Below are 27971 nucleotides of genomic sequence, written 5' to 3'. Positions count from 1 at the left end.
AATTAAGTGAAGGTTGAGCTATGGCTGAAGGTAAAATGGTAAAATTAAAAGCTTGAAATGAAAATTCTAAAAATCAGCTAAAATTAATTCAAACTTGACTAAGTTAACAAAAAAAAATTGAATAAAAATGAGACTAGTTTGACTAGATTGCATATAATTTTGTATAAATATATTTTATGATAAAAGATTATTATTTTCACTCCAAATATGCACAAAATATACCAGCTATATGCATATATTTTTTTACTAAAAGTAATATAAAAGCTTAAATATATTGAAATTTAGCATACTTTTACATCAAATATAAATATAAAACTAATGGTAAGATAATAATCAAGTGAAACTAATTAGGCGAAGCAAACCAGTCAATCAATTCTTAAAATGGTCAATCAATTAGTCGATCCAATTCTAAATAAAAGAGTAGGACTAAAATTTAACCCTATCTCACTTGCCTTTGTCAAGGCGTCTAACTTTCTCTTATTCAAGTGAACAAATTTTTTGGCAATCGCCTTACTACTGTCCGCTTACTAGCTAGCTTGTTAGGCTTGCGTGATAATGAAGGATTTGCCCACCACAAGAAGTGGGCAGAAAGCATGCGAGAGACATGTGATCCACAATCTCTTTTCTTCATTTTTCTTTTGGCCTCTCTCTACTTTTCTTTTGGCCTTTTGTGGGGGTCTCTATTGTTTGGTCCAATTTGTGCACTTCATTTGCAATACCCTTAATCCTTTTATGAAGTAGTACAGCTCATATGGCATAGGGGCAGAGTTGTACTGCTGTATTGGGATCCCATGTGGGTGCAGAGCCTCTAGGGGTCCATCTCAATCACTCACTATCTCTCTCTCTCTCTCTCTCTCTAAAACCCTAATTTTCAAAGTCCCCAACAACCCTTATGCACCGCCCAAGCACCGCCCTTCACCCACCTGGCACGGCGCCGACCCTCTCCATGAACCACTAGTGTTGTTTAGAACATTCTGATTTTTTAATTTCAAATTAGTTTTTAAATGTCTGATTTTCAGTCATGTAGATAGTGATGGTACTGATGAATATACTAGGAGAGTCATGAAAAAAAATTACAATTTGAAAATTTTAATTATTTTAATATGTAGTTTGTGAATCCTGTAAATAAGTATTGTTGGGCTAATGACCCTTTACAACGAATAATGAGAGCAAAAATATTGATTAGAACTAGTTCTCTCTCTTTAGTTAATAGAGATGAGTTTATGTAAATACATAATAGGATTGTGCATAACCAATAAATAGGAAAAAATAAAAATATGAAGAAAGTATTTATTTATATGATTTAACAGTCTCGTAATTTTTATTAAAAGATCTTCACTATATTGTCTTATATAATTGACTTTTTTAGTGAAAAGATACAAATTTCAACAAAATTTAAATAAAATTGTAGTATTATAGAAAAAATATTTGTTATTAAAAAATGAAAAGGGTTTGAGAGATTCTCCGTGGCCGAAGCTTACAACAAAGAATAATATGAACCGGATGATTATAAGTTAGATAGTCAATTAATGTGGATGGAATTTGTCAATAATTTATAAAATGTTTATTGAATTTATAAAAGTTATTATAATGAAGAAAGGTTTGGGGAAAAGCACAGATAATATGAATATTTTTTTTATTGATTTTTGTCGTGCATCACAAAACGGGAATATAGTTAAATTAAAATTTTATTATAAATTTGATGAGCCCATACATGTGTGCACCTTAAAAAACAAATAACAACAACAAAACTAAATGTCAAAATCCCACCATGTAGAATTGGTATATGAATCTTTTTCCTCTAATTTATGCTATCATTTACCATTTCTACATGAAACCTGCTTTAAAAAGAAATTGGATACTATTTTACGAAATTTATTTATTTATTTATTTGTTCATCAAAAAGTTTAAAAACATTAAATTATAGTGCTTAGTGTATTATAAATATTTTAATTTTATTTTAATAGAATGATCAAAGTATTCCTTAACTTGTAATGGTGATATTATATAAAAAAAAAAAGAATAGAGTTCATACAAATTATGCCTTCTAGAAATAGCGTTCTGAAGTGATTAAAGGGATAAAACTTATTAAAGGATGGTATTGAAATCATTAAAACTAATTATATTACAGTGTTTTACAGCACATACAGATGGCCCGCCTTTTCTTCCCTACACCTTGCAAAATGTCGTTAGGTACCATTTTACAAAAACTTTGATCTGGGTAAGTCTGCAAGTTTGCCTATTGAGGGGATTGGAGTTGGATGTGAGGGCAGGAGCTGTCTGGTTCTCCTCTCGTCCACAGCTGGTTTAGATCTCCTCTCTTCCTTCCCAGTGTCAGAAATGTACCTGCGCTCATGTCCCCAAAACAAAACATACATATAATAATATGAATACATACATACACATACATACATATTGGAGTAACACACACATCTGGGAATGTGAAGCTTAAAATAACTGTTTCTCACAGAGGATGCTTCCAAGTAGCCTAGGAAAAGAATTAGTAGACGCAATTCCATGAAGCCTTAATCTAGGGTTGGATGTTGAACATCCTACCACCTGAGTGTGTGTGTGTGAGAGAGAGATAGAGAGAGAGCTAAACAAGCCAATTTTTGTTTAAGCTAATATGCAGGCTTCTAATAATAAAGGAACGTGGCTAAGTTAGGCTGATGCTCCATGCTAGAAGGCCCAAATTGGACAAACCTTGCACTCATTTCCTTCAAAGAGAGAAATGGATGCATTTACCACCTCCCAAGGAAGAGAACAACTACAAGAGAACTTATTTTTTGGACTAAATTGCCTCCATTGTTTAGAGCAGCTAGACACTAATGCCAATATAGTGTAGTATCATCACTCTTACAATTACTCATTACAACAACAAAAATATAAATCAAGAACAAAATAAAAATAGAATCATTATTATGTTAAAATGACATAAGAAAATAGTTCAAATTTTGAAGCATATAGCCCTCAGATTATTATGTGTTTTTTTATGATGGTTGAAATTTTGAGGAAATGTACCTATCTTAGTGTTTAGTTCAACATATGAATCCTGACAGGAATTTCAATAAGATTACCATTATATTCAACCTGCATTCCATTTCCAAGGAATGAGGTTCCCAGAAATGTCATTAATCCCCACCCCCCACCCCCCCCCCCCCCCCACAAAAAGAGTTGTAGAACAAATTCTCTTTGCTGCATGAAACTGAAAAGAACTGCAGACCTACAGACTACACTTTTTGTTTGCTTGCCACTCGTGTGGTGTGTTTTTTATGCTATTTGCTACATACCAAGTGTGAAAGGAACAATATACAGCAAAGCTGGTTGTCCATGTCCATCCATTAAGTTCAAGGCGACATATGTGATGAGAAGACCTGCAATAGCGTTCAACTAACAATAAGCATGGCAATAGACTGACAACACAATCAACAAGGACCACACCCAAAAGATGTCCAGCAGAGGTGAATGCATAACCAACAGTGTACTCCCTGTAAAACCATTAAAAAAAACCACAAGTTTGGATAATGGTCGCAAGAACCACATATAAAATCCAAAATCAAAAGGTACATAGCCCATGACCCCATATGAAGGCAGAATCATCATTTTACCATTTTAATACGTACAACAACTTCAGGAAGAGTCAAACTACTTATGTCTAACTTGGAAGACTGTTCATGACATCGAAAGCTTTCAAGCTTAGTGTCTTTTGAATCAAGGTAAAATTGTTCCATATGCTATGACAGGCATGCAAGACAAATTGGGTCACCAAACTACACTTTAGGCTGGTTCAATTAGAGGGTTGTTCAAGATTATTTATGAGATAAACAGCCCAAATTTTGTCTCTGAGCACGTAAATTTTCTAAACTGAGTTTGGGCAGCATTTTACACACTCAGTCGGGCTCTTTTACATGCAAAAACATTCGTTTTACTCTATATATGCAATACAAAAGTGCAAATACAAGCACTGTGGTCCCAAAATTGGCCTAATCCAAGAAAATTTTCCTAGTTAGATTTTAATATACATATATATATATATATATATATATATCATAAATTTAGAAAAATTTTCATTAGATTCAATTCAAATTGGACTTTGGAGGAAAAATAGTAAAAACAATATTTTTTTCAATAATCAGACTGAGAATCCAAACTAACAACGCTAAAATTCAAATTTTTTGTTTATCGTGACTCGGCTCAAAATCTAATTGAAACTTGTAAAATTAGTCCAACTTCATCGGAGAAATTGTTTTCTAAAAATTTTGGATTCAGATAGGAGTTCCAAAATGACCAAATATTTGCAAATTTAAATGATAGAACATGTCGAATTTCCCACTACAGGCAGTCTTCTTATATGCATTACAAACAACACAACTTTTGACCCATAGGGTGATGACAAGAAGAAAGCGGATTTCTGGGAATTACTACCTCTTATGACATTCTCATTTGTCTGGGAATTTAAGTTCCAAAGCTTTAAAAATCAACATTGAGGTCACACTTCTCTACTATAGATTAGCATGATGTACAATTGCCAATTTGGCATGCATAGACTTACGGAAAAATAGCAGGCCATCATTTTGTCAAAAATTATAGGACATTCATATGTATCCATGAGTATGCAATTTCTGTATGTAAGTTTCCTAAGAACAGTATTATCCCTTTTCAATCTCTCATACGAGTTGTGAATCTCTAGTACCAGAAGGAACAAGTTATATATTTTGACCAAACAGGAAGTTTTAACTCACCATTATTGACACCCTGTATTTTTCAATGTCCTCATATGCAAAAGCACAAATAAGGATGATGTTCATTGTTTATATTTTTAAAACTGAGATCTTTTAAAACTTGAACTGTTAAACACAAATCTCCATGTCTAAGCATAATAGCTAAGTCCACGCTCATGGATATAGCTTTTCTTTTTCATACCTAAACCGTAAGCAATCATTGCCCAAAGGAAGTACCCTTCTCGAATATTCTTCTTTGCCAACCAATCATACCTGCAAAAATGAGGCAGCTGATTAATTTCACTTGCAAGCAATCCTGTTGCCAGAACAATGTGTAATCTGTGTTACAGTTCCACTTGTTTAAAAATGTACACATGAAAAAGGATTTTAAATATTAAAATAAAATATAAAAATAACTAATAAGGAAATTTTATATTAAAGGAAATGTTTCAAGATGCGCCACTATAAAGAAAAAATGAAAATAAAAAATAAAAAGTGTCACCCCTTCCATTGGTTTTTTTTCCAATTTTTCACCTTAATATCTTGGCAGGTTGTCCAGTGCATCGATTAATTTATCAAAGGCCAATCATGTAAAAGCAATTTAAATATTTTAGTTTAGACTGCTCAGTTCCATGGTCGTTCAACTGACTAATGCTGCCCTCATTAATTTCCAAAAGAGGTCCTAGAGCTAAAATCATAATTGACATAAATCACAAAACTAAATGTACAGTTAAAAGACTAAAAGTCAATTTACAGCTTAGGGGATTTAAAACGGCAGTTACTACACAATTTTATATGGCTTCAAACCTTAGAGAGAATGCAACCACTAGTCCTGGTAAAAGGATGTCACCAAATCCAATAATGCTGTAGCCACCCCAAGGATCATACATCCGTGGTATTTTCAGTAGCATTGGTATACCATCCTCTCCACTCTTGTCACCACGAGCTACCTGCAAAGGGTACCTGAAAAATTAGAAAACAAAAAACAACCGGCAGCAAAAATCTTGATAGTAAACACCAGCCTCATCAAGTGTACAGGCCAGAATAGAAAACAGACAAGAAAATTTCAAACAGCAACTCACCACAATCATCACACTCTCATGGAACCACCACTTTGAAACGAACACCCAAAATATGTCGTACAAGAATGCACAACTAAGAAGAACTGTTCCAACCTGATACAACGAGAGATATTTTCTAAGTACATTGCTTTTTGTTGGACTTCCTATGATAACTGAATTGCAACAATTTACATTTTTCATGAAAATTTCTCCACAAACTCAATAGAATTCTCATTAGTAGAAATGGCAGCCATTATAGAAGAAAATAATGGTTTTAAATTGAAATAGTATCGTATCTTCAGATCCTTAAACTATGTTATAGCACAAGGGGCAATCAACACACTTTTTTTTATTTTCAAAAACCCCATCACACATGATGGACCTGAATCATGGAAATTTGATGCAAGTGAAAAATACAACCATTCAATTTCCGATGGAAATTCAAACAAGCCAAAAGAACATAGTTAAGCATCATGAAGCCAGTATTGCTCATTTGAAGGACAAGCAACAGAGGCATCAACTCAGAATAGAATACAGAGTTAATAGTAGCAGCAAGTAAATTTCAAAAGACCAACCATTTTAATTAAGATAAGAACTGTGCGATGCCTGACATGCACGCATCTATCAACAGTAAAAGCTCACCCAGAGTGAGTCATCACCTTGAGATTGGGTATGCGAACAATCTGAAGAACTGTGATTATCAAAGCAATACCCTGATCAAGAGGAAAAGAGAAGAAATCATTAGTTGGACTCTGTCATCCTCAATCTGAATGTCTAAGTCATGCTAATACAGCTGGTTATAGAAGCATGAGAAGTACAGTTCAGAACAGAAGCTAACTTGGACAATTTTAAATTCAAGCAGATTATCTAACACTTGATAAAACAAGCATAACTAGGTATTACCAACACCTGAAAAAAAGAGAATTATGATGCTAAAGTATGTTATATAAATGTGCAGAATGCCCATGGCTGACGTTATACAAGTTCGGTGTGCATGCAGACAGAGATACCTGCCTTGTACCAACAACAGAAGCAGAACATATTCCTTGTTCACTTAACTCACATGCTTCATTTTTTGCATGGATATTCACCATGAGTTAAGTATTCATTATTCAATTGCTACGTTGCAAATATAGTTAATTTTTATTTTTAATTTAAAAGAAGATATATTGGATTTTTGCTGATTTAGGTGCACATCTATGTTCTAGCATAAGAGGACTGAGCCACCATTTCGCACTACTAGTAAATAAGCACTTGCTTGTCACTTATTAGAAGTACTTGTAGCTAATACTACTTCCAGATCAACACATGCACGTACTCACACTCATACATGTCTCCTCGTAACACGAATGTTCAATTACAAAATCAGTAATTTGATATTCAAAGCCAATTGAACAACTCAATGGAAATTCCCCAAGTCAAGTATCACTACACAGGAAAGCCGTCAGATCCCAAGTCCAGGAATAACACAATGAAATGCACCATAAAAATCTTTCTCAGATAGAATGCAATCCCATGTTCAAAAGTGCTGTTGAGTAATCAAGTAGAAAATTTTTGGCTTAGGGATCACCATTATTCAAATTTAACATGCTTTGTCTATGGTTGACACTTGATATTAGATCTTGTCAAGCAATTATTAAGCAAAAATGATGTTACAACCTTTATAGGAAACGATATTCTTCCTCCTAGTGGAATCCAAAACATTAACACTTCCCTGACAGCAGCTATGTTTACCCCAAGTTTCATGCCACTGAATCTGTTAAAGTTTGCTTGTCTTCACTGTTGAGATATAGATCAAGTTAACTTACATCCACCTCGCCTAATATTATATACACCATACAATAAATACGAAGTTCTATCAGGTACTCTTATTTTACAGATACCAGTCAATTTTATATGGCAAGGCCAAAACCCTAAGCTTGATCTAACAGAGAGACATACATCAAGGAGCTGCATGCGCCAGGGTACTCAATACATATAGCACTTCAGGAGTACAAAGATATGAAGAGGAAAATGCAAGATAATAAAATATATATAAAAAAATCCACTCTTACAAGGATATCTTGACCTATCCAAGCAAATGAGATTCGGCGAAAAATTGCCCAAACAACAGCAAATCCTATGCAGAATGGAGATACGGCCAATGTCAAATATGAGACTGCTCCAAAGATTGGTACTTTAATATATGATGCTCCAGCATGTTCAAACCATCTGAAACTATATTTATTTAGTTGTCAGTACCATATTAGGATCTAGTCACAATTCCAACAAAAAAAGAATACATGATGCAGTAGATATTCCACCACAAAATTTAACAAATAGTTTCATTTTCTTACTCTTAAGAGGGCAGAAGGATCTTTGCAAGCAATTCTAGGATTTCAATTCATTATACATCAAAAACAAATCCCATGCATTTCATGCCTACCAGGAAACAAGACATTAGGTACTCAATTTTCCCTTTAAATGTTTACACAACTGATGCAGAAAAAGAAGCCAGACCATGGATAGACTCTTGTTGGAGGCTACTTCAAAAGAATTAGATTGAGGAATTACTTGGTTATAAACCCAAGAGATTTAGGAGTAATTAATTAGGATTACATTTGCATGGAGGCTGTTTTTAAATTATGTGTCCTAGTGGTTTTCTTTTTATTAGTAAGGGGTCTATTTGTAATCCTATTTATTTTAGTATTGCACAGTGGTTCCTGTGAATTTTATTTTGAGAAGTTAATGTGCCCCATCTTCTTCCTGCCCTCTCCTCACTCTCCTTTCTTTTCTCTTGATGCGTCATCCTTTGATATCAATTTCTATCTTCGACTCCAACCATCCATTTTCCTCTTCAATCTTTTGTTCCTCTACCCTTTTTTATTCCTCTTCTCCATCTCAAAAGCTCTCCTCCACTCCATACACGAACTTTTCTCAGAGTCGGAATTTTAAAAAAATTGAAACTCAAACCTAGTTTTTTTTTCCTTTTTTTTTTTTTCTCAATGCTGTCCTTTTGTTACCCACACACAACCCAGCCCTTGTTTGGGTCATTTACTTTAAACTACTAAGGGCTGTTTCCCACACTGTCATGCTAATCAGCAACCACACTCAAGACATGTCCTCTTCCATGTGAGTAGAACTGCAACATCTTCACTTAGGTTCAACTTCCAAACCTGACCCTAATCACAAACCCACCTAGTTATAGTTCTTCTTCTCTTGCCTCATTACTATTAGTAGTAGAGACCCATGCGAAGCACGGGACCTTCAACTATTTAATTTGTTAAGCACTATGCAACATACATGCTTACTATGTGTATAAGCAGAACAAGGACCTCTCTATGGCCTCCAAAACTCCAATCGTAATTTCTTGTGATTTTGAAAATAAAATAAATAAAATTAGAAGAACCAACAAGGCTTTTTGAACAGTTTAATAAATAAATAATCTATTATAATGTCCACATAATTCAAAACACACATTTATTTCACTCATTTCTCATACATCTTATACTCATTTTTATTATAAATGACCCACATAACTAAGATACATATTTATTGGGCTCTTTTAAAAAAGAAACACATTTTTAAATGCATGGATAGACATATAAATCAATTGCATGTTTTGCTTAAAAAATATCCTAAATAGGTTAATTTAATTTTTTATTCTTCATACAAAATCACATGCATTTTAAGGTACACGCTCTTAATTAACAGTCTAATAACAACATATTTTAGTAATGGTACTACTAGCATTCTCAACAACTTTACAAACATGCATCCCAAATTTGACGTGGTACTCTTTTGGTCCCCACATATTGAGTGATGATTGTATTGGATCTAAAAGAGCATTATGTTAAATTTGTGATGCAATGTTTGCAAAGTTTTCAAAAAGGCTAACATTTTCTTTGTTACTTATCTTTAAATTTGTTAGGCACTGTGTGATATATATTTTCATATATTATTATTAAATAAATAATTAAAGCAGTATATTTCTTTGTTAAGAACAATGGAAATATAACAAATTGTTAACGTATATAATTTGTATTTCTTGTCACTTATTTAATTTGCTAGCATTTTCCTTTGCCATTTATTCAGATCTTGATTAATCAAATCAAATGAACAAACCGAACAAGAAATAGCAAAAATACAAATTATATGTTTACAATAAATTGTTAACATATATAATTTGTATTTTTTGTCACTTATTCAATTGGCTAGCATTTTCCTTTGCCATTTATTTAGACTTTGATTAATCAAATCGAATGAACAAATCAAATAACAAATAGCAAAAATACAAATTATATATGTTTACAATTTATTTTATAATAATATGCAAAACATATTGCATAGTGTTTAACAAATAAATATATTTTAAAATTATTTATTTTACAACAATACATAAACAGTGTATTGCACAGTGCATAACAAATTAAAAAATAATAATAAACAAATAAAATGATAACCTTTCCGAAAACTTCACAAATATTGCATCACGAATCCAATGTAATGCTCTTTTAGGCCCCACGCAATCATCACTCAAGCCTGATATGCAAGACCTAAAAGAGCACCACGTCGAATTTGAGATGCATGCTATTCAAGTTGTTGGGAATGCTAACAACAACATTACTAAAATATGTTGTTATCATGCTGTCAACTAACAACATGTACATTAGAATGCATATGACTTTGAATGAAGAATACAAAATTAAATTGACCTATTTACGACATCTTTTAAACAAAACATACAATTAATCTATATGCTTACTGTATTTAATGAATGTGTTTCTTTTTTAAGAGAGGCCAATAAATACGTATCTTAATTGTGTGGATCACTATAATAAAAATGAGCATTTAGATATATGAGAAATAAGTGCAATAAATGTGTATTTTGAATTATGTGGGCAATAATAATAAATTTATTATTTATTATTATTTAATTGTTCAAATATTCTTGATTGGCTCTTCCATTTTTTTTATTTTTTAATTCAAAATCACAAAAAATTAGGATTAGGGTTTTGGAGGCCATAGAGAAGCCTTTATTACGCTTGTATATATATATAAAATAATAATAATAATAATAATAATAATAATAGTTATTATTATTATTATTATTATTATTGTTGTTGTTGTTTATTATTATTGTTGTTGTTGTTATTGCATTTTGACTTCGACCCAAAAACAAAAAAACAAAAAAAAAACTACCTTGCTTTTCATTGCTTCTTTTACTCCATTATTTCAGAATTTGTAACTGAATTTTTTCCACCTCAAAGATATTTGATGCAAAAAAAAAAAAAAAAAAACCAAGCCATGGGGACTCTTGTTGGAGGCTAATTCAAAAGGCTTGGATTAAGGAATTATTGTATTCTCAACTAAAAGATTTAGGAGTAGGGTGTTTTTTCCTGATAAACAAAAATCAAGTTAAAGGAAGAAAGAAGGAATACAATCAGGAAAAGAAAAAAAAGAAAAAACCAAGGAGAACAAGATATCCTCCCATTACAAAAGGAAAACAGCCAAACAAAATGAAAGTAAATATAGACAATTCTAATAAAGTAACGCTAACTCATCCCCAATGCAAGTCTTCAAAAGAAACATGACAAAAAGAATCCATTTGCCAAGCACCAAAGGGACGCAAGGAAGACCACTCTGCTCTGAAGTATACAAAGAGAAATGGCAACATCTTTAAAGATTCTAGCATTTCCTTCCAACCAAATACACCAAAGAATAGCCAAAATCAGTACAACACCACAAAACTTTGCTCTCTTCACCCAATTTTCACCTAATATCCCAAACAAATTATTCCAAAGAACCCAAGAGAAGGAAGCAATGTAAGAACAAGTTAGAACAATTTTCCCCATTCCTAAAAACAAAGGACAGAAACATCGGGAGACGGGGCCCTGTTAGGTTTTCGCTTTTGAAATAAATCACTAGTATTGATTTTCTTAAGGATAGCAACCCAAGAAAAGGCCTTGATCTTAAAAAGAATTTTAACTTTCCAGAAAAAAGAATAAAGTGCGAAGGGGCTAACAATAGGATCATGGATCAAATGAGAAAAGAAAGATTTGCCCAAGAAATCCCCTGAAGAAATCTAAGCTCCAAACGCATTTACTGCTTCCCAATTGGACACGAAAAGAATTAAGCACAATAGTCAAAGAAACAAGCTCATTTGGGTTCCTCCTAAAATGAAAATCTCAAGAATGGACATCCTTTTGCAGAATGAGGAAGGCAGCAATGAAGGCAGCAATAAAAAACTCATGAAAATTAGAAAACCAAAAACGGATGAGGGAAATGAATAGCCAAATGCACACTTCCAATCCAATTATCCTCCCAAAATTGGATTCTCTCCCCACTAGCCACTTTATAACCAGCATTAGGAAAAAAAAGAATAATAGGTTTGAAACACAAATTTCCAAGGAGTTGACTAAGTAAACATTAACTCCTAAATTGGCATCCCATCCATTTTTGTAAAATTTCAAATTTACCATGAATTACCTTGCGCCAAAGAGAGTTAGATTTAAAAGAAAATGCCATAAACACTTCCCCACCAAGGAGTTGTTTTCAGACACCAAGTTACCTTGACTCAGACCTCCCACCCTTTTAGACCTGCTCACAATGGTCCACCCAACTAAATGATCTCTATACACCAGCAACCGACCACAAAAAAATACACATCTGTTTTCTAATCTCCAAGCAAGTCTCACCAGGTTTCTAAAAAAGGATAAAAGTACAGTGGATAGAAGAAAGGCAAGCATGGACAAGAGTAATACACAACTCCGTAATGAAAAGAGCTCCTTTCCACCCATCAGCCTTCTAGCAATTCTCTCAAAGATAGTCCCACAAAGATTCAGCAGTAAAATTGCCCCCTAGCGAGACTCGAAGGTAATATGCTAACTCAGAACACTGCAACCTGTTAACCTAGAAAAAGAGCTTGGGTCAATGCGAATACCCACAATATCACTCCTAGAGAAGTTAATTTTCAAACCCAATACCTTCTCAGAAACCTGTGAAATGGTAATCTCATTAGAGAAGCAGCTCCTATCCTCTGATAGAAAGAGAATAGTATCATCAGCAAAATGAAGAAGAGAAGTGAGCAGATCCTCATGGCCCATCTTAATCTCTTCCACCAAGGTGAGAAATTTTATTTATTTTAGCTTTCCTAAATATATTAGTAGGTTGTAGTGAGGTTGTAGTGCAGCAAAGATTTTAATGTGAATTCAAATTTGAGATGTGTGTGTGTGTGTGTGTCTCTCTCTCTCTCTCAACAAACAAGCTATCAAGGAATGTGGTCAACATCCATACTTGCATCAAAATTTCAGTGATGATCACAATGGAGGAATTACAGTGGGTAGTTCATAACTGCAATCAGTAAACATGTCAGTTAAGGTCCAACTTTCCAGAAAATAAGCCACCACATTATAAAATATCCCAAATATTTCCTCTTCTCTCAGATAGTGTTCATCACTCAGCACTAAATATTTCAATTATTTACATAATATTAAATAGTTTGACTGCAATGCAAGATTGCCAAGGCAAGAAATGCCCAAGGAAAGAATTGAACAAAAGTTAAGGAATATATGTGGCTCAGGAAACAAAGGCATGCACTCATAGAAAAGTTGCTGCATAAGTGATATAACTGGGTCTCCATGAATTTTTTTTACCAGATAAATCTCCGTTAATGTATGAATGAAAGTGTGGCGTACCTTTTACTTCTCAATTATAGGAGTACCAAGTGACAAAGATGCATAAAAAATAATAATAATTAATTATTAAATAAACATATACCTTGATAGCAAAGCCACCAAGCAAGTCTGAAGGCCCTGTAAATATGAAGGCATTGCAATGCTCAGCATCATTCCAAAAGAATGACAGAGAAATAATGCTAAATAAAAGAGTTCATGCCAGAATCCTAGGGACCCTATTAGTATCTAAATTATATTGACACATGTTCGGTCAAAATTAATGTTTCACATTATCTTTGAAATTCAGCTCTGCAGACTTGCCTTAAGGTTAACTGAAAAACGATTAATAAGCCTGTACTACAAAGTTGCTATGGTTAATAAGAATGTAATAAGGATGTAGAGACTGAACTTACTGTTTGACATGGCTGCATGGGTATTTGACACGTCAACCAATGTCCAATACAGACTCTACCTAAAAAACTTTATAACTACAAATGCAGATTTAGGGTTTCGGGAATAATGGGAGCAAAAAGTGTTCTAATATGGCCAAAACAAAGGAAAAACCAGAAAAGAAAAAAAAAATGCCCATGTTTAACAAAGATGACAGCACCCAACATTGAAAGGAAGGCATCTACAGAGGCAAAATATGAGGGGATCAACATGCAGATATATATAACTGCAGCACTTTTGAAAAATGCAAACCAATTAAGATAAGCTCCGTGCAGAAGCCAGCAAATCATCTGAAAAACTAAGAGAAATTGATAGAATTTTGGATGTTGGGAAATAGAAAGAGTATGTCATTGAGGAAGAGAAAGCAATAAATGTTGGCAAAAGAATGAGAGAAGAACGAGAAATATTTCTGACATTATTAGGACTAATCATAAAAGATACTTTAATTTTACATATAATTGGGAAATTATATGCAACACCTAGTGACAATGGTTAACAACAGTTATTGATGTGAATTTTTTCACTGGACTAAACAAAAGTTTCTGGTGAATGTAGAGTTGAGAGTGCACAAAATAAAGGATGGACGTACCTCTATCCCGCCAATGCAAAAAAGAACCACCAGAATGTCAACAAACCAAGATGACATAAGTTTGTAAAGCATAACCAAGAAACATGAAGCAACAACAACAAAGAGAACAGCTGATGTTGTGTTGATATCTACCACACTGGTAGAACCAGTGCCCTGCAGGCTTAAAACTTCATCTGAGCCATCCTACAAGCACAGTATCAGCCCATATGTTAAACACGAGCAATTGAAAAATTCTGCAAGGCTTGGGGCCCCAAAGAGAAAAAGAATCATAAAAATCACCTTTAGTAGCTTTTCCTGCTCAATCGCTGCTTCTCTTGCACTCCATGCAGACCAGTAAGATGCACATAAGATGGTACCGACAGCCATGAGCCACAAGAACACTTCAGCAATGTCCACGGGTGGACGCTGTGGAGAGTATAGCTGCACAAAAACTGAAGAAAGGAAATCCTATAAGTAACAATGCAATAAAAAGAAAGCCCATGCAGAAAAACACCAGAACAGGCCACTAGCCAGGAAGCAATTAAAAAACATTATAGATTATTTATTTCTCAATTTGTGAAGCATGCATAAGAGAGGAGAGCATACCCGAGGACTTTTTCGCTAGGCTTTCTTCCAAGCTTGCACCCACATCTTGTGGGAGCATGACGGAAGGTATGCCTATATTGACATCAGTTTCATTTGCTTCGCAAACCATCTTGAGAAGTTCTGCAAAATAAAAATCACATGCTTTATAAGTCAATATAGCATAGTAGCATCAACTGGAAGACTTTGACTACCATGTGTCCTCTCCAACAATAAGATGGTTTTCTGCATATGCTATTCTAGGTTACCATTGTTAAAATGATATTTAACAAAGATTTGAACACAACTACTTACTTTTCTGGTAGTTAACATATGAAAAAAAAAAAAAGGTAAATGTTTATAGTTATTTTTACAAATATAAATTGCATTAATATATGATTCAGGAACATTGTTATAACTATGGAAGAAACAGAAGGAATAACGAGCATCGGCCTGGTGTCCATCAGTGCAGCTCTGCCCAACTTGAAAATGGGCACTCGGCAGGTCTCAGTAGAGTTATAGCTGAGCCAGTGCCCAGCCCACCCAAGCGAGTATAATAGCCAAATACATCAAATGTATAATTACTTTTTATTGTATGTATTCAATGCACATTCATTTTAATATTTAAAACTTAAATATTTTTAAAATATTTCTTACTTTTATATTTTTTGAAATATTTTTTAATTATAAATTAGAGCAGGCTCAGGCCCAGCCAGCTCAGCCCAAACAATGCTCAACCCTTTGAAGGATAGCTTAACAATCAAATAATTTATTTATAGAAAATTGAGGATATCAAAATATGCTGCAATAAATATTATACTCCTTCCCAGCTGAGCAAGTTTGATTTTTTTTTTTTTTCTTCAAATTTAGAAACCTGCTTAGCTTTGTGGATCACAGTGTTATTTATGAAGCAGGTAACCCACCATTTCACTTACCCTCAGCTACAATTTTAACTCTTCAATACGTCAATCATGTAGACATTATTGCTTGATTTCTATTAAAAGATAAAAAGCCATTTATTCAAAAATAATGTCCAAAGTCAAAAAATGGCATGTGGCCAGAACTATTGGCAGAGACTATGTTAATCAAAAAAATATGCAAATACCTGTTTGGTTGTTTATAATGAGAATAGCTGTAGCACCAGCACTTTCAGCAACATTTGCCTTGGTTGTGAAACTGCAATTACCTCGGTAGGCCAGGATGGCCTCGCCAGTAAGCTACCAAAAAGAAAATGCACTCCAAAAGTTATTAGCTCCTCCAAAAATTTTAACCAAAAAAATGCATCCTTCATATTGAGTAAATATATGGAGTTAATAAAACCTTATTCTTAGGCATATTACAGCAATCAGGCGGGTCAGCTAGAACAAGTTTGGTTTGATTAGCATGTTTCTCCTTTGATTCCAAGGTAGGGCCAAATCGAGCACCAACACCAACAAATTCATTGTCTTCTTCACCATTAACCCAGGTTGCCACTTTTACCTGTAAAAAAAATGCAAATTAAATATACAATGCCTATGCTGCAATGCAAATTTTGGAGATTCCTAAAGAGAAGTACTCAAAATAATGCATCAAAGCACCCCATCACAAAGCAAAGCAGATCAGAGGGGATCAGATAATCTGTGGTGGATTCACTGTGTTTCAACCATAAAGATTGTTCAAATAAATTATTTCTTGACATAGTTATTAAGGCTGCTGTGTTTGGATTTAAAATTTGATAGGTAACCACTACGCTCATACCCACCAGCCCCAAAAAGTACAAATTTTCTAATAATTTGGAAATTTCATAACGAGGCATCCATGTTAATGCAAGCACCTTGGAAAACGAGAACTCCCGGCTGCAGATGATTTGGGCCTCTGGTGCAATAATATATTGGACTCGGAGAGCAAAACTATGATAGAGAAAATTGGGAGATTTGAGAAGGAGTGCTAGATTAGTGTGTTATAGCCTCTATAGCTCTAACCTTTACGAATCTAGGGCAAAACAGCTGTCTATATTGCATGTGCATACTATTATGACATAAGAATATTATATCTATGTGTGTTAATCGATTTAACCTCTCTTGATCCATTTACAAAGCAGATGTGTTAATCAATTTAACCTCTCTATGATCGTAGAATGCCCTCAAAATTAAAAGGGAAGTTTTATAGGACAGCTATAAGACCAACTATGCTATATGGATCGGAATGTTGGGCGATGAAGAAACATAATATCCAAAAAGTAAAAGTTGCCGAGATAAGAATGCTTAGATGGATGAGTGATATAACATTGAAAGATGAAATAAGGAATGAACATATTCGGAGTAAGTTAGGTATAGCCCCTATAGAAGATAAGATAAGAAAGGGACGACTCAGATGATATGAACAACTTGCAATGTAGGCCACATGGTGCACCTGTGAGGAAGAGTGATTTACTTACTGTGGGGGTAGTAGAAGGGGTAGGGGTAGGGGTAGGGGTAGACCTAAAATAACATGGGAGGAGATAGTGAGTAAGGATTTAATATCCCTGAATCTATCAAAAAGAAAAAATGGTCCATGCTCGCATAAATTGGCGGAAAATGATTCATATAGCCGACCCCACCCGGTGGGACTAAGGCTTGGTTTTGTTGTTGTTGTATTTCTAAATTTTCTATCAGTGATCTATTATGAAACACAACCCAAGGTTTATGCACTCACATCAATTTTATAAAACTAAAATTCAGAAGAAAACAGCAACTTACGTGGTTCGGCAGCATGCTGACATCCATGGGCCCCTCAAAAAACTTTCACTATACTGCCAATGTAAGCTGCCTAGGTTTTTAACCCTTAGTTACAAGCATACATACTCAAAATGCCCCCATACAACAATATATTGATTATGCCCATATTGTATAATAGGAGCTTCGCCCATGCGCATTGGGAGGTTTCATGTATAAAGGACTCAAAGGGCCCTCTTACTTATTTACAAGCTTCAAGCGGATAATGCTCTGAATACGAGCCGCAAAACAATCAGCACCTTCGCCAATATTCGCTCCTAGAGCTTTCGAACACATATCTCCACCTAAAGGTGCAGCAACTAGCAACTCGGAGCAAGTTCAAGAACCGCAAGAACCTCACCGTAGTAACAACATTTGCCAACATGTCTATTGCATTCTCCCTAGTAGCCACCATCATAAGTTGAGTCTCACCAACAGCACTGAAATGTCACATCTTATGATTCAAATTGCAGTCCAGTTTCCTTGCAAGATAGACCTAATTCATTTCTCAATAGATGGGGCTTTCAATGTCATAAAACACCAAGTTCAGTCACTAATCCTTTGAACCACATAGCCTCCTTCGTAGCTTTTGTCACTATGATGTTTCTGCCTCAATAGTAGATAACGCAACAACTAACTATAGCATGAATTTCCAACAAACTTGTGAAAAGTCACCGCTACATGGAGAGCAAGCAAAAATGTTAAAATATATATTAAACTAGAGATGAATTTATAAATCCATTTATTGAGATAATTTTAAGGACCGCAAATTTGAAATGTATACACATAGATACAAATTCAAATTCACTATTTGAATACTTTAAAAACTTATGAATTTGAATTTGGGAGGAAAGAACATTGTGGAAGCAAAAAAACCACTTAACCAAATGCACACATGGAGAATACACCCACAAAAATACCCAATACGCCCAACATGAAGAAACAAACAAAAAGCGCCATCCAAGTTCATCAAACTCAATTTTCATATTCTTTGCATAGATAGGTCTTCCTTTGATGGTGTAGACATAAACTATGGCAATCTTATCATCCAAATCTTGTGCATGGTTTACTTCAATTCAATGTATCCTCTAAAGCTAAATCTTGCCTTGTACCAAACTAAATCCAAATCTCCAACACCCTTAAGCACTTGAGAACCCATTTTTCAAGGCTCTCCAATGCTCCTTGCCTAGAAACTTACTATTATATATCAAGCGCCCTCCACAGCATTGGCTTATGTTACCCTCAACATCTCTTCCACATCTCCCTCTAAAAATGTACATTGTGCTCAAGATAATGTGAAATGATTTGCCAATGGGGTAGGCACAAGACTAGCACTACTCATGCTAAACATCTCAAATATCTTTTCTATGCTAGCCTTTAGAAATACCCAAGGATTTATCGCTTTCATGTTCCTCTAAATTTTCTTGTAGCGCCAAGATCTTTCATTTCAAATCCCTTACTCAACAGAGATTTTAAGTGATTATCATTACTCATATTGTTCGCAGCAATCAACAAATCATCCACATTTATTAGTAGGAAGACATATGACCCATAAAATAAAACTCAAGTTAACACAAGAGTGATACTTTTAGTGGGTATGTTGTGTAGGACAAGAAATAGGACCATGGCCCATGGGTAGACCTTTGTTGGAACCTAATTCAAAAGAATTGGATCAAGGATTGTGGGGTTTAGTTAATAGTTTATTGTGTGTTTCATTTAATTAGTATTGGATTATGTGCACTTGGGGGTTTGTTTGTATATTTGTGTATTTTAGGGGGTTTGTAATTTCATCATATATTATATTTAGGGGTACATATGCAATTTCTTGTATCATAGGCTTTCTTATAAATAGTGCTTGAAAGCCATGACAGGGTGTGTTTGTAATTTCATGTATTTTTAGGTGCACGTGCAATTTGTTGTATTATAGGCTTTCTTATAAATAGTGTGAGAAAGCTATGTAGAAGGTGGTTATTGATGAACTTGAATTGAGATGTGAATGTGAGTTTTCCCCTGTTGCATCTCTTTCCTCTCCTTTCTTCCTCCTCCTTCCTTCTTCTTGTTCTCCCCCACGCCCCTTTTGCCTCAATTTCTTTTAATTTCTCCCTTGGTAACAAATTCATGATGTTTTCCTACATCAGTCTGTCTAATGCTAATGCTCTTGCACTTGCACCATTGCTTAAGCGATTGGTTTAAGCCACATCATTATTTCTTCAACCACATGGTTCTCCTTCCTAGGTTCCTCAAAAAATTCAAGTCGATCCATATTAATATGCTCCTCTACATCACCATGAAGGAATGTTGTTTAACATCCAACTTCTCTAACTATATATCAAACTAAGCTACCATGGCCAATAAAACGTAAACGGAGCTATGTGGGATAACTAGAGTGAACACCTTATCATGATCTCTCTCTTCCAAGAGTACCATTTTGCCACTAGTATGGTCTTGGATAGTTTACCTTCCTTTTTCGAATTATCATCTTTCTTCCCAAATATCCATTTGCACCCCCACTCCTTTCCTTCTTCCCTAGAATATCCACAAGCTCCCAAGCCTGATTTTTGTATAAAGCCTCCACCTTGTCCATTATAGCTTCCTTTGACCCTTTTTTAGGACTCAAAAAATGCATCGTGAAAGGATTATGGATCTCCATTGCTAGCGAGTAGGGCAAAAGAAATCATATTCTCAAAACCATATCTCTACATTGCTTAGGTCATGCATTTGGGAGTGCCTGTAGCCTATAGCCTGTAGGTACACTTGCTCATCGGATTGGCTTGTTCAGTTGAAGGCACTCTTATTGGTTCTATTGCCTACCAAACTCCACATGCACCCATACACATAGTCCCTCCCTGTCGCCCTTGCAAATCGTTCATCTTCTCTAGCCTTCAACACCTCATCAAACACCATGTCTCTGCACAACACCACCTTTTCATCCCACAAGTTGTAAATTGTTTAACCCCCTTTTCATAGACAATGAAAATGCACCTCTTGGATTTAGGACCTAGCTTGGATCAAAGCTAATAACAATATAACAAGTCCCTCTTAGGCAATAAAGAAAGAAGCAACATGATTCCGTACTCCATGGAAAGAATTATTGCCTAAAGCAATGAGTATAAGTTCCCCATGATCTAAACTACATGTCACCATTCTCACTGAGCTTGATGGTCAATATTTCTTATCTTCCTCTTTCCTCCAAAGAGGACAATCCCACTTGTAGCGCCGCTTTTATTTGCACTCATATCATTTAACATTCTTGGCCCTAAATTTAAACACCTAACATGTCCTTATAATTACCCCTCTCCTTTGATATTCGACTTCTATGCTCGGCCCAGAGAGCAAAGTCTTCTAATTCATAGCCCTCTTTATTGATCTTACTCCTAACTTCATTCAACTTGAGAACCGCAAAAACATTTCCACAACACATGGATTTCTTATCGAGCAAGGCCATATCCATTGGCAAACGCAGTTGAAGTAGCATATCCAAATTAGGAAGTTGGACTAGGAGGATCATCTGACCCTAATCAACATCATCCCACGATGAAAGAAAAAGTGCAAAGCCCTCGCCAAACTTGTAAGCTTGCTAATATAAAGGGAGGAGTTGAGCCTAAACTAGCGAACTAAAGTCACTTTCACAACCATACTTCCTACAACTAACACGTTTTGAGTCCAATGAGAGCTATTGCTCTTCACCACATATATATGATCAATTTTGCCTAAAGATCCTTTGTTGGTTTCTCTTCAATCCATCAAACATGACTGAATTTACCGAAAAAAAATAGAATAGAACTAAAGGCGATCTATTATTGTTCCATCCAATCATCCTCATCCATATTCTCCCCATAAACCTTATGTTGATTAAACAATCAGTTACCTTCATTTATCTTCCTCCAATTACATGTGGATGATATGTTGATTACTGCCAAGAATATGAGTAACGCCAATCATCTATTCAAGAAAGAATTTGAGATGAAGGAGTCACGGTGTTGCAACAAAGATCACTTGGATGGAAAGGGGCATGAAAATGAAAGCTTTAAGTCTCTCAAAAGACTTAAAAAGCAAATGTGTTGGAGAGGTCTAACATATGTTATGAACATTGATTATGCTGAGTCTATGTCTACCCCATTGGCAAATCATTTCATATTATCTCCAACACGATGTTTACAATCAAATGAGGATGTGGACATGTTGCAGGTACCATAAACCAATATGTTGAGAGATGTTTGATGCATGTTACAATTTTTATTCATCTAGATCCGGCACATGCAATTACTATGGTAGGAAATTCTATGGAAAATTCAAGCAGAGGCATTGGAGAGCTTTGAAGAGGGTGTTCACGCACTTGACTTCGGAGGGTACTGCATATTTTGGCATTGGGTATGGTATTGGGCAAGGTTAAATTCGTTTAATGGGGTCAATGCAGAGTATGCAGGAGATTTGAACGAAAGTCCATCATACGATATGTCTAGACTATGATGTGTGGAGCATTTGTTGGAAATCCATGCTAAAGTTAATTGTTGCATTATCTACCATCAAGACAGAATATATGGCAATAACAATGGCTGCAAAGAGGAATAGTTATTGAATTTGACATAGGACAACAAGCTATTCATTTGCATTGTGATAGTCAAAGTATCAATTAGGTCTCACAAGGGAACGCACATATACATACTTGTAACCAATGGTTGCACCCTTAAGGAAATTTTTATTGACAATATAGTGGACATTTCATGGAGGCGGCGTGGTGTATGCACATTTCCGGTTGTGTTCTTTTGTTCTATTTTGTTCTTCTTTCAATTTGTTACACGTGTGTACATAAGCCTAGGGTATGTTTCACAACACTCAGGATATGGGGGGGGGGGGGCAGCATCAGAAATTTTTCACATGGAGGGCAAGGGGATCGGAACTTAAGCAAATTGGATACTGTCCTGAGCAATGAATTTCCCACCATTTCATCAGGTCTACTATCAAGTTAATGGCATTAACCAAAAAAATTCAATATACACACGAAGTGTATAAATATATTACTTGAGTTACACCGCACATGATAAAAGTTTCCCAGAATCACAGACAAAAAAGATTTTAATTCTGTAATAATTTCAGTACGCAAAATTTCCAAGCGGACAAACAGCCAGAAATTCTTAACACCGGCAAAGAAAATAATGAAAAGGAGAAAAACATGAAAAAAGACCCATTATGTTCAGAAGAAAGGAACTCAAATCTAACAGGACAATAGTGAGGGAGCTTCTAGAATCCAACAAGCAAAAGGGAAAACAAAACAGAGTATCGGAGTAAACAGGTTACGTTAATGCAATTAAGGGCAATATATCAAATATTAATAATTCAATAAACACCAGATCATAATTCGACCCAGAAAAAAAGGAAACAGTCAAGATTATTATAAACTTCCTAAATTTTCCAAAATATAACAGAAAATGAACACAAAAATAGAAACTATTTGTTTTCTTCTTCCACGCCGACAAAAATCCAGCAAAACAATGCCAACTATTAGGTAATCGAAAACATCCCTTAGATTGTCGAGAAAATCTAAGCACTTAAATCAAATTGAACCTATCTCAACATTCCACACTATCTCAACATTCCACACGCCAGAAGAGCAGAAGCTCCCTCGACTGTGCTCAATTGAACTACTTGGCTTCATAAAATTTCCTTCCACGTTCTCCAACAAGTCAAAATTTCTCATTCCTTCATTTTCTCAGCCACCAAACAGAAAGCAACCAAAAGCAAGAGCAACAAAAACTAAAACAAGCACAACTAAAAAAAAAAATCAAACTTTATCGAAAAGTGCTCTACCAAAACAAAGTTGTTCTCACAACCAGGCCTCCTCGGAGCGTCGTCGTCCTGGTGAACTATGTCGCCGGCGTCCGTCACCGACGAGCACCACACCAAAACAACCACGAACGCGGAGCAGAGAGCTCCCCTTCGCCAAAACATGCCGAAACCCTAAGGTTTCTCCGCCGAAGAAGCTCTCCTCCTAGGGTTTCCTGCCTCGCGGAGTGAGTCGCGTGTGCTTTCCGTGTTTTTGTATTTGGTGTTTTCCTCTGTTCTGAAAATGGAAGGGAGGACGCAGAGACAAAGTCGAGGAAGAACAGCCGAACTATCGTACTGTACTTTTTTTCTTTTTCTCCCTATTAATTGCCCCTGCTCTAACCGTTGATCATTTTTAGCAACTTTTTTTATTACCGCTTTAAGCTCCAAGTGCGCAACGCGCGTGATTTGTACGTGCCAATGGTAGTGCACACTGGTCTCGTGCGATTCGAGAGTGGAAACGCCTGGCATTGTGGCGGTTCTTTTTTTATTTTCGTTTTCGGTCTTTTTACTTTTGGGTACTACGGGCTACCGGACCGGGGAGTTCATAGGCGCCGTATAGATCGTACGGATAGGAGCTGCATAATAAATAATTAAAATAATTGAAAAGACCGGGTGTGATCGGGTGCGTTGAAGAGGCGTGGCAATATGTGATTGGATGTATTAAGTCAAGGGAATGACTCTTTTTGGTTCTTTCGTTGAGATTGACTGGAATAGCACGTCTATGGCATGGATCGTCTGATCTTTCGTGGTCCCCCCATGACGGACGGTCATGATGGGAGGATCCGGACGAGGGTTATCCTCTCGTGCAGAAATTATATGGTGATTATACTCTTATAATGTTATTTACTTCTTTTAAGATACTGTGAGGACGTAGAAAATCATAATGTGATTAATATGATGTCGATCTATTTAGAAAAAACAAAAAAAGTTTAATTTATATTTTTAAATTTTTAAATATTATGAATATAAAAATCTATTTTTTAAAAAAATTATATTTATGAGAAGGAATTGTGAATAATAAAAATATATTTTTTGACTTTTTGTCCAAATATTATAAAATTAGAAAATAAGATAATAATTTTAAAAATAAAAATAAGCACTTAATTGTTCAAAAATTTTAAATTCATAGATGCAAGAGGCAACCTATCAAGTTATATTTAATTATTAATATTTTAAATTTAAGCTTTTGAAAAAAAAGGCTCAAATTTTGTTAGAATATAGATGTCAAGTTTTCAACTTAATCAAATAATTGGATTCGTATAAATTTAAATAAGACTTTAAAATATTATTATATAATATTTTATTTGAATTTAAATAATTTCAAAAATATAAAATCAAAAGTCAAACTAATAAATTTAGGGTAAATCTCATAAATTTTTAACAGCAATCACATATAATATAAGCGAGTAAAGAACATTTTTTTTTCTCAAAAAAAAAAAAAACTCGCAACGATTGCCCTAAGTCCTAATTAGTGGTGATAGGCCAAAAGATCATCGAAGTTGGATAAAATTATTAAAAAATAAGTCGAAAAATATATGTACGATTGATTCAAAGATCGACTTCAATGCAATATGAGCAAATAAGGTATGGAAATAAAGCGCGCTTAAACAATTGTTGGACAATTGAATTTTTTCTTACAACTCCCGTTCGGAACTCAAAATATATTAGAAAAATATTAAGAAATCCAGATTTTCATATTTGGTTATCGAGAAAAGTAAGAATGAAAATGGAAAATATACCAAATTCATGAAAAAAAATTTGAATCTATACATCATTAATATTTAGTTTTTCTTAATCTTTAGTTACAAAAAAATAGATTTTTATTTTTAATAGAATTCAATATAGAAGGAAAATATAATGGAAAATGACTTTCCTCCTTATTTTCCTTTCCTTTCCTTCTCCCAGGTAAAATCCTTGATCCAAATAGACTGTTAAGGAAAAATGATTTTGGTTTGTAGAAATTATTTTTGAGCCACAAAAGAGGAGGTGATTGTTAAAAATGTCAACTTGTAAATTATCCCGCATTCAAAAAAAGTGAAGGGAACAAAAATGATTTACATACATAGATAGACCTAATCTCTAATGAATTATCTTTCACATCAAATTTGTGCTACCAAACTATTTTCCCCTTATTCCATGCTACAAGCATGCTCTTTTTTTTTAAGATAAAAAAAAAAAAAAAAAAAAAAACCTTCAAGTTATAATCATGAAAATAATATGACACAATAACTCAATTGAAATATCACACATAAGTTTGTGATGATACGATAAGTGAATGTTTTTTATCAGCCTACATAGCACACAACATCGGTGCTATATATTTAGTGAATAATTTTTATAGTTAGGATAAATCACACCATAAGTACTTTGAAATCTCATTAAATTGTAGTTCACTTTGGGGTTTAAACTGATATAATTTGTTCCTAAAAATTTCAGTTTCAACTTGCATAAAATCCTCGATTAGAAATTTAAAATTAATTTGAATAAGAAATTTCAAAGAAGCTCTACAAAATTAGTGAGCTTCGAGAACTTGCGATTGATTTACTCTTATGTATTAAAAAAGTTAGTTCTAACAATGGCAGTATTATTAGTTAAGTATTCAACTCAAAAAGAAAAAAATAAGAACTGACACAGAATAACATTCTAAAATAAAAATATATAGTTATTGTATCGACAAGATTCAATCTTCAATTTTATAACATTTGTTTTGTGAAACAAGGATAATAATGAAATAATTATTATAAATCAGAACAAATAAAAAGTTTGGTATTGTCTTAACATGCATAGAATTACCAACGACCAAATAATTTTATTGTAAGATTTGAGAATGATTATTCTTATTTTGTTGAGCACAAACTTCAAATTTTGTCTTTTATTTTATATTCAAAGAGTAAAATCTAAACTCAAAAACAAAAGATTGACTATTAAATCTTAACCATACATGTTGTGTGTGTACAAATATAACCCATTATTTAATCATAAGCAATAAAAAATATTATTTTTTAAAAATTACAAATTGTTTAAAGTAACTATGAATACAAGTGAAAGATTACAAACGTTTAAATGCATGATTTTTTAAGAATACTGATTTTCAAAATTACTCATGTATCTTTATTTTGAATATTTAGTTTGAGTATTGTTTGTGAATGTTATAGAACTCCTTCGTCTATAACCAAAAAATTAAGGTTCTAAATTTTTGAAGTTCTTTTAGTTAATAGTAAGAATTAGCTGGAATAACACCGATTTTTACATTTCCTTTTCCAGTAAGTGATTATATTTTATACAACAACTATTTTATTCCTAATGCATTTTATATTGCGAATCAAACATAATTGTTAGCCTAAAAAAAAGAAAAAGGGAAAAAGCGCGCTTTAGCTCATATGGATGTTCAAAACTCACCGTACATTTTTTATAAAATAAGTAGATGGATTTTTCCACAAAAAAAAAAATAGTTTAAAAAAAAAGTCTATAATAACTTTATGTCAAACTCTAAATTTAAAAAATTGACAAGTGTGACGGATAGATAATATATATATATCATCAAATTATCGAAGTTTTAAAAACTACAAATCTAGGAACTAGGTAGGACCTATTTTCGTTTTGTTCAATGTGGGGAATGGGACTAATATTTATGTTCTTTAAAATAGTCAACTAACTTGCCATTAAGTCACACTTGCATCATTAAAATTGTTAAAAAATTAAAGTTTACTTTATAAGTGAATGGGAAAGGGGATTACACACTTAATTGAAAAAATAAAAATAGTTGTGCTATGCTATGTTTAGGAATTGTTGGTCACATGGGTGTAGAAGAAAAATGTCATGTAGAGGCGTCCCAATGCTTGGGTGTGTAATTCCCAAGAAATTCTCAAATGAATATTATAGCCAAAGCATATAAAGTACCTTTGGAGTCAAACATTTGAAGTCAACCAAAAAAATCAAGAACAACTTCCCTTGGAACTCTTCAAATGACTTTTAATTTATTGAAACTATAGACTCGTCCTTATATCTTTCTCCACTTAAATTTTAAGGTTTGATTTTAATTGTAAAGTCATAACTCATAAGATTTAAATCCTATTATCCCATTAAAAAATTCTTGAATTTACAGACTCTGATGGTAAGCTTATAGGCATAAATCCTCTCATTTAAGCATCAAAGTGATTCTCAGAGTACACATTGGGTCCTCCAAACCCTTACTATTTTTTATTTTTTTTTTCAGGTGATCGAGGTCATGGTTGAACCAACAAACTGTGATCTTGATTTTAGCAACAATAGTTTGTCACTGTTTTGTGGGAATTTGAAAGAGCAAATTAATAAGTTAGCACACGATCATAGTTGTCTCCCATGATTTTAGTTTCGATCATTTTGTAGGGACCATT

The 27971-nt window shown here is 34.1% G+C and overlaps 1 protein-coding gene across 2 annotated transcripts; it reads right to left on the bottom strand.

The window, feature by feature from the left end:
• Positions 1-1980: 1980 nt before the first annotated feature.
• On the bottom strand, positions 1981-23943 carry LOC131166154 (signal peptide peptidase-like 4). Of its 2 annotated transcripts, none has more exons than XM_058124468.1 (14): positions 23578-23943; positions 16358-16516; positions 16143-16254; positions 15062-15181; positions 14756-14907; positions 14477-14659; positions 13541-13575; positions 7837-7999; positions 6442-6495; positions 5804-5896; positions 5529-5671; positions 4924-4994; positions 3291-3374; positions 1981-2346 (listed from the first exon to the last, which is right to left on the bottom strand). In XM_058124468.1, the coding sequence occupies exons 1-14, from the start codon at positions 23716-23718 to the stop codon at positions 2240-2242; spliced, it is 1617 nt and encodes a 538-aa protein (XP_057980451.1). In that variant the 5' UTR covers positions 23719-23943; the 3' UTR covers positions 1981-2239. The 2 variants fall into 2 exon arrangements, with proteins under 2 accessions (XP_057980451.1, XP_057980452.1); XM_058124469.1 differs by having other exon boundaries at positions 7837-7993; positions 23578-23897.
• Positions 23944-27971: the final 4028 nt, after the last annotated feature.

This window comes from Malania oleifera, chromosome 10 (assembly GCF_029873635.1).
Source record: "Malania oleifera isolate guangnan ecotype guangnan chromosome 10, ASM2987363v1, whole genome shotgun sequence".
NCBI lineage: Eukaryota > Viridiplantae > Streptophyta > Magnoliopsida > Santalales > Ximeniaceae > Malania > Malania oleifera.
This window is presented reverse-complemented; position numbering and strand designations above follow the sequence as displayed.